Below are 8,192 nucleotides of genomic sequence, written 5' to 3'. Positions count from 1 at the left end.
TCCAAGAACCATCGGGTTACTTAAAGGAGCAACATGACTCTCACCTTGCAAGGAGGAAAGCTGACTTGCATGAGCAAGCCCGACAGTCCTCGGGTGCTCTCTGGCACATGCATTTCATCCGACTGTGCTTAGCTTTGCTTTTGTCAGACCACTCTTTCCCCTCTGGTTATCAGGAGCAAATTAGTTTTCAGCTTTGTTTTGTGTTTCTTTTTTCATTTAACACATCTCTTCTTACTCTGGTGATATCATCCCTGGAAGACTGAGACGTAAGAGGAGTGAATCATGTATCACCTTCACATCTCTTCTAGAATTACATCAGCAGAGCCCTAGGGTGCAGTGAGGATAAAAGCCAAAAGTAGAGGGGAGGGAGGAGGAAAGAGGAGGGCACCAGGAGAGGGGAGGAAGGGAGCTGGTTCTTTTGCAGTCAGCTCCTTTTCTTCTTCCTCCTTCCTCAACCCCTACACCCACTTCCTTATTTATAAATCAGACAAGAGGAAAAACCAGACAGTTGCCTTATATTTATTGATGGTGTTGGTTTAAATGTCATTTGTCTGAACTTTTGACCAATCACCATACCCCCATCAGTCACAGATGAAAGCCAACCTTAGCATTCTCACTGGACACATAAATTGGTTAAGAATGAAGACATGCACACCCTGCCCCACCTCCAAGTATTATCCATATGATCCCCACCCTCTTTAATGTTCTCATCAATTTTAAACAGCAAAGGAACTTGGCAACGTGTGGAGATGATTGGAAATGTGAAATCTAGTCATGCAAGAGAGTGATGGCTCACACAGCAGTCAGCTGGTCAGGTGAGAACAGCGTGGAGGGCACACGATGTGGGTGCCTAGGTAGGGTGGGATTTGACTTTGCTGACCTCTCTCTAGCTGAGGGTTTTAAAATGTCATTCAATGATGCGTATCTGAGGTATTCAAGGAGAGGGGCAGGGACTCTCAACCAAACCAAAACATGGTGATAGGTTCGAAGGCCTGGACCTTGTCTTAATGCCCTTAAGAAATGACTCTGGCCCTAGCCGGTTTGGCTCGGTGGATAGAGTGTCGGCCTGCGGACTCAAGGGTCCCAGGTTCGATTCCAGTCAAGGGCATGTACCTTGGTTGCAGGCACATCCCCAGTAGGGAGAGTGCAGGAGGCAGCTGATCGATGTTTCTCTCTCATCAATGTTTCTAACTCTCTATCCCTCTCCTTTCCTCTCTGTAAAAAAATCAATAAAATATATTTTTTTAAAAAAAGAAATGACTCTGAGTACTTTACTATTATTTCCCACCCACCCTTTGTTTTGCTTTGCTTTTCTAAAGATAGTCTTATGCCTGAACCACTCCCATTAATTAGAAAGAAAAATCTTTCATCCTCCATTCCTCTATGGTTCCAGTGAATCCTAGACTCCTTAAAATCTCTGGGTCTAGTTGCTCACAACATGTTTGTGATGAAAATAAAGCAACGGGGCCTCAGGACACCAGGGAAAGCCAGGAGTGCAATCCATTTCTGCAATACCAAAGGGGCAAAGGGAAAAAACAATTTGCAGAAGGCACAGCTTTGGCAGCATCTTATTGCAACTTCTAGCTGACCGGGGTGTAGCCAAATTAGAGACATCTGTTTGGAATTTACAACAGAAACAAGCAGAAAGCATGAAAGCCCTAAGACACACACACACACCAAACTCTAACAGCTCTTCACTGCCTTGACCTCCACACCATTCCCCCACTGGGCCATGCTAGGTTGTAGAAGGGTCTTCCACCTGCCTCCCCACCCTCCCCACCTGCATCTCTACTCACTCATGCCATCCTTGGAACTGAACAACTTTCCTCTATCCTTGCTTTTCCTCCCGGGGGGCGGGGGGGGGGGGAAGGTTCTCCCACTTCTCAGAAATCTCCTTCTTTGGGTCTCTAGTTCATCTTTAAAACTCCCTGAGCTGCTTGTAAAGGAAAAGATTATATCGTATTCTTACACTTGATCATTAGCACAAACCTCGTAAAACCTCCCTAAATAACTTCGCAGGTCTGAGAGTGAGGAACAGAACTCAGAGACCAGAGAAAACCCACACTCACAGAAGTTAATTAATGAAGAAGATGGAATATACTTGAGAAGGCTGTCCCCAGCCACAGTACCCAGAGTGGCAAAGGGCCAGAGAGGCCCCAGGCTTCCTATAAAGTGGGTTTCCCTCCCCTATTCACCTTCAAGCAAGGCAGAGGCCAAACACTGTCTGACCACACCATCCTGTTGATGGACACACCCTCTCCTCCCCCCTCCCCCCCAAGCATTCTCAGCAGCAGTTCCAGAAGCTCACCTGTTCTGTTCAATTTTCCTCTTTATTCTCTTCCGACTGGCGGGCAAACAGAACCAGAGCAGTGCTACTCTTCAAAAATAACAAAATGTTTTATACACATTTCTGTATATACAACTGAACAACATTTTACATGTCCCTTTTGCACAGCAAAAGATATAAACATCCAGCTCTGAGAACAGTTATGTACAAAAAAAGATGTCAAAAATACTTCACAACAGTGCAAAAATATTTTACACAGTATCATGGAGTGAGATCTTTTGAGCAGGATGAAGGTGTGTTTCTAAAGGAAAACTCCTTTTTTAGGTATTAGATGTCTTTAACTGTAAACAAAATGCAACTTTCTTTCCTTTTCCTCTCTTCCCCCCTCCCCCTCCCCAAACAAATATTTGAGGAATTTGGCAGAATTTCAAGGGTCTTAGTCTGAGGTAAACAACCCAAGCTCTTGCACCAAAAGACTGGAGGCAAAGAGGCGGCACAAAAACAGCCTCAAACATTGTGAGAGTAAATTCCTTTTTCTTTTCAATGATATGCCAATGACAATGCTAGGCTGCTCCCGGGTGAGGGGTGGGGAGGAAGTTAACCCCTCCTCCAGGGGCCCCAACTGCCCCACAAACAGGAAGCTGGCCGGCCGGGCCCCTGACGCCTGCAGGACTTTTGCTAACTTCAGCGGGCATTTCCCTCACCCCTGACCCCAAGGGGCTGCCTCTCTCCTTCCTGGTAGGGTTTCCCCACCCCATCCCCACACATCCAGCCACATCTCCGTAGGCAACCTGAGCTCCACTTAAAACAGAGCCAAATGTGTTCAGGGAGAGAAGCAGGAACTCTGGGCCTTAAGTGTCCCATTTTCCCTTTCCTGGGCGCAAGCGGTGTCAGGGCTAGGTCAGGGAGCTGTCGAGGAGGCTGTTAGGGAGTCACGGTGGGGCGGCAGGGCGCGCGCAGAAGGTTGCGGGGAGCTCAGCCCGAGCGCGGCTCGTCGGGGCTGGCGCGGTCCGTAGGGCCAGACTGGTCCCCGGCGGTGGCAGAGGTGGCATCTGGGCCGCCGCCTTCTATGGAGCTCTCGCTGCCGGTGCTCTCACCAGACAGCAGGCGCGTCACCCGCAAGTCGGCCTGCAGGCTTCGCACGTCGTTGCCGAAGCTGAGCTCGCCCAGGTCGTTAATAAGCTGCGACAGCTCGGCCTTCACGTCGGAGGAGCTACCCAGCAGCAAAGGCGGCGGCCCCGCCCCGGGTCCCAACGAGACCCCACTGCCCCCCAGCGCCTCCTCCCGGCCACTCTCCAACGTGTCCAGCAAGTCCCCACATTCGAAGTGCATGGCCACCACCAGCGCCCGCTGCGCCTCGGCCTCTTCCTCTGCCGGATCCTTCTCCCTGGCACGATCCTCTTCCTCCTCCCCCTCCTCCTCCTCCTCCAGGCAGCTCTCGGTGTGCTCCTCTTCCTCTTCTTCCTGCAGCTCCTCCTCCTGCTGTTCACCGACCAGGTCCTCAGTGATGGAGCCGAGTTTGGGCGCGCTGCGGCTGCGCTCCACCGGCGGCTTGTAGCAGCAAGGTCCGTGCAGGAGCAGCTTGCGCAGCGGCACCAGCGGGATGGTGTGCGCGCCCACCAGCTCCTGCTGCTGGTGACGCGCGTCGTCCCGCCGCTTGAGCCGTTTAAATTCCGCCAGTGCGTTGGCCGACGTTTGGTAGAGCAGCAGGGCCATGGCCTGCGCCTTCTCGGGCTTGGACACCAGCACCGCGTGACAGCGCAGCATTACCGCTTTGTGCTTGAGCTCGTGCCGGTACACCCAGGCGAAGACCTTGGGCAGCCGCGCGTCCGCCACGCAGTAGGTAACGCGGTGCAGCAGGTAGAGGTGGCCCGGGCGGCGCAACGCGCGCTCTTCGGCGTGCACCATGCGGATACCCTGCGCACTCACAGTCAGCTTCATCTTGGTGCCCTGACGGCCCGCCTCGCTCTTGCTCCAGATCTTGCCCACCGCGAGGTCGGTGCAGCCGTCGCCGCGCGCCTGGATGGTGGTGGCATTGCCCAGGTAGAGCACGGTGTAAGTGGGGTCCTCGCTGGTGATGTGCAGCTTCTTGCGCTTGGAGCGGAACATGCTGCCCACCCGGCTGAGCGCGCCTTCGGGGCACGCCCGCGCCAACGAGCTGAGAGCCGAGTAGTGCAGGCTCACCGCGTAGCCCTTGGGCTTGGACGCCTGCCTTGGCGGCGCCTCGGCTAGCAGCTCGAACTTGTGTTTCTTCCACGGCAGCATCTCCGGAGGGCGCCCCCGCGCAGCTGGGCGGCGGCGGCCGAGCGCTGAGTGCAAGCCCAGCTGAGCCACCCGCCTAGGCCAGGCTCGGCCCCGGGCAAGACCGAAAATTAAAACTCTGCTGGGAGTGGTCCAGTGGTAGGGGTTGGGGGCGGGATAAGGGTGTAGTGCTAGAGAACCCTGCAGGGATCAGGGGCAGAATTTTTTTTTTTAAAGGAAGAAAATATTCAGTTGCGAGTGTGGAAAAACGCACACAGGATTTACCCTAGCCTGGGCAAAGACGGAGGCAGTCTTAGGCAAGCAAAGTGAGAAAAAGACAGAAAGAGAGTAAAACGGAAAATATCTGAGAGAGAGAGAGAGAGAGAGAGAGAGAGAGAGAGAGAGAGAGAGAGAGAGAGAGAGAGATGCGCGCCTGCAAATAGAGGGACCCCAAGCAAAAGCAGCCGAGATGGTGCGAGAATAAAGCAGGAACTCCTCGGCGAAGCTGGAAAGGGCCCCCTCTCACACACAGTTCCCAAGGCTGGGGCCAGACACCTCGGAAACTCAGCAGCGAGTAAGGCCAGGGGCCAGTGCTCCCCACCCCCACGGGGTGCTGGAGGCAGGCTGCCGCTCCGCGGGGCTGGTCCCAGAATCAGTTCCGTGCCCCAACGGCGGTCAGATGGAGGGTCCGGCTGGCCGCGGCGGGCCCGGCGCAGCAGTCCGGTCTTGGCTCACTGCATCTTGGCTCCAACCGGGCGCCGGGGGTTCAGGCTCGGCCGGCTCACCGTCCGGGCTGGCTCGGCCGGGGCAGCGCGGGGCTCCACAGGCGGGGCGCGCGCATGGTCGGCTCCGGGGACGGTCGCTACCTCATTTCTTCCCTCCGGGGGTGTCCAACTCCGCTCCCGGTGTCCCCTCTCGGTCTGCTACCCGCCTCTGCAGCGCGACCCCTCGGATTCTGGGAGCGCTGGCCGGCTCGCCAGCCTCACATCCTTGCCGTCCGAGAGGAAGACCTCGGGTAAATATAGGCCGGCGCAAACCATTTGCAGAGCGGGGACAGGGGAGGCGCAGGGAAGACTATCCGTTTCGGTCTCCGACGCCCTGCGGGTTCCCAGTCTCTTAAAGGGACCTGGTTGCAGTCACTGGCCGAGGGAGTGGGGAGACCAGTCTAATCCAGCAATTACACCCCAAATTTACCATCATCTCTTTTATCTACAGGTAGCGCCAAGACCGGGGTTACCCCTCAGGAAAAAAACTTGATTTCTGACGCTCCACCCCCAGGATGAATTGCAACTCACTGAATAAATGTCTCCATCGAAACTTGAGGAGGTGGTAGAAGGTGGGATTTTATACTATAACCTACTATGCAGAAAGGTTGGGGGAAATAGTGGTTCTTTCATTACATGGCAGCTGAGAATGACTGGGTGCTGTTTAATATTTTTTAAATACATTTTATTGATTTTTTTACAGAGAGGAATGGAGAGGGATAGAGAGCTACAAACATAAATGAGAGAGAAACATCGATCAGCTGCCTCCTGCACACCCCCCACTGGGGATGTGCCCGCAACCAAGGTACATGCCTTTGACTGGAATCAGTCCGCAGGCTGACACTCTACCCACTGAGCAAAACCAGTCAGGGCTGTTTAATTTTTTTTTTCTTTCAGAATTTTATTCTACTAAAGAAAATAGAGAGGGGCAAAGAAAACACCAAGACTCATTTTTCACTATCTTGGAGCCTTTCTCCACAGGTAATAGTGAGATGATTGGAGTGAACAATATACTATATAAACATATAGTCTATAAATAAGGTGCTACCTGCTCCTAATCCCCAGCAGCGCCCCCTGCTGCTGTCATGTTTCAGAGTATCTGTTTTCTGAGATATACACAGTTTCCAAGAAATGCTTACCTGTGATCAGAACTCAGTTTACTTTGACAAGCCAGTCATTCTATTTTATTACATCATTGACACAGTTTGGATGAGAATTCCCAGTAAAAATTCAAATGACGTTTTTATTTGAGTGTCGAATAATGCCAGGCCACCCTCCACTGGGAATGATAATCACATGAATCATGCTTTTCTTCTGTGCCAACTAGACAATGCAACTTTAATCTTCTGACCAGCTTGACCTTTGGCTAGTAACTCATTTCTGGGCCTTTGAAACAACCTGCTTGCCTCTATGGTCTTCTCAAGACAAAACAAAAACAACTTCTGGCTGGAATGTGTGCTATACGCCCAGATGATCCTGCATCAAACTTCCAAATTTGTCCTAGAGGAGGACAGTGCGATCTCCACTCCGTAGGCCCAGTCCACCAGGGGATTGTGGATGTCTCTGGCTTCTGTGCCAGATTTCAGAACCACGTAGCCCTCCTGGAGAGTCCTGGCCTTCTACCTTTGCTAACGTTTAACCTTTTTTAAACTCTAATTCAGTTTTCTCAGAGTCACTGGTGTTGAGTTTCAATTTAACTAACTGCTGAGTACCTTTTGGTGCCAGTCCCTGACCTAGTCCCTTGCAGACCCAATTCCTGTCTCCAAGAAACTCCCAGTCCAATGAAGGATGTGAAATCCACTCAACTCTGGGTTTGTAGGTTCTATGAGAGCACCCGGTATCCCCAGTGCCTGGTACCAATAGGCACTGCTTAATTGTTGAATTAATAAATGGGACATGCATGGAAATAAGAAGACAGAGTTGGGCCCTGAGAAAGACCCAAAACTGGAAGAAAAGGTTCACTACGACTAGGAGAGTCAGAGAAAGCTCCACAGAGGTGGTAACGTATGAAGGATGAAGAGCATTTCTTCATGCAGGTAAGAATTAAAGGGCTTTTGGGGTATAAATGACAGCAAAATTATAGAACATGAAAATGCATGTACATGTGCAGATTAGGATGGAGTTTAACTACTGTAACAAGAAGGTGATTTCCTGATCAAAGAAGAAAGTCTCTTGATCATGCTTTTTGGGCCCTCCTTGTCTCTTCAGGAAGGAATGGCTGACTGGCCCCAGGCTGTCATTAGACCAAAACTGTGACTTCTTACTGCTCAGTAGCACCGATGGAGGGGTGCTACTCCATCGGAGGGGTACCAGGCATGATGTGGGCATGAGATAGTTAGGATTATAATAAGCCATTTAAGCCAAAATGAATTCATTCTTTGGCTCAAATTTCCAGAATATCTTGCAGTGGCAATGACATAGGCACTCCAAACAAAAACTTCCATTTAAAACACACCAAATTAACCTTTAACTGGTCCGTAATCTTGAAGTCTAAACCCTACAAAAGTAGATGTCACGTTCAAGCAGTTAACATTTCCAAACTGCTTAGAGGTCCAAGGGTCAGAAGGGTTTGGGGAGGAGGGTGTGGGGCAGGTGGTGGGAGCTAAGGTTGGCCTCGGCACCTGCGGGGGGTACCACCATGGGCTTCATGCAGTGGCAGGGAAGTTTCCACTGGAAGGCCAGGCTTTCCAGCAGCAGCCAGAGTGTCAGTCCCAGGCACACAGGCAAATAGGTCCACAGAACTGCTCTTGTGGACTGGTCTCTGCCACACCTGGAATACCTTCCTTTTTTAATTTTTTTTAATGGACCATAAATGACTCTCTTGACAAGAGTCATTTAATATTTTTATTGATTTAGAGAGAGAGAGAGAGAGGAAGAAGAGGGAGAGAGAGAAACATCAA

The 8,192-nt window shown here is 51.4% G+C and overlaps 1 protein-coding gene across 1 annotated transcript; it reads right to left on the bottom strand.

Moving 5' to 3' along the window:
• Nucleotides 1–498: 498 nt before the first annotated feature.
• FAM43A (family with sequence similarity 43 member A) lies at nucleotides 499–4,865 on the bottom strand. Its single transcript, XM_059687442.1, has one exon. The coding sequence runs from the start codon at nucleotides 4,550–4,552 to the stop codon at nucleotides 3,263–3,265; it is 1,290 nt and encodes a 429-aa protein (XP_059543425.1). The 5' UTR covers nucleotides 4,553–4,865; the 3' UTR covers nucleotides 499–3,262.
• Between the last annotated feature and the right edge of the window lie 3,327 nt (nucleotides 4,866–8,192).

The sequence above is a fragment of the Myotis daubentonii genome, chromosome 3, assembly GCF_963259705.1.
Source record: "Myotis daubentonii chromosome 3, mMyoDau2.1, whole genome shotgun sequence".
Classification (NCBI taxonomy): Eukaryota; Metazoa; Chordata; class Mammalia; order Chiroptera; family Vespertilionidae; genus Myotis; species Myotis daubentonii.
This window is presented reverse-complemented; position numbering and strand designations above follow the sequence as displayed.

Bases quoted from the DNA above. Each gene is read 5' to 3' on its own strand.
- FAM43A (XM_059687442.1), bottom strand. From the start codon at position 4,552: ATGCTGCCGTGGAAGAAACACAAGTTCGAGCTGCTAGCCGAGGCGCCG.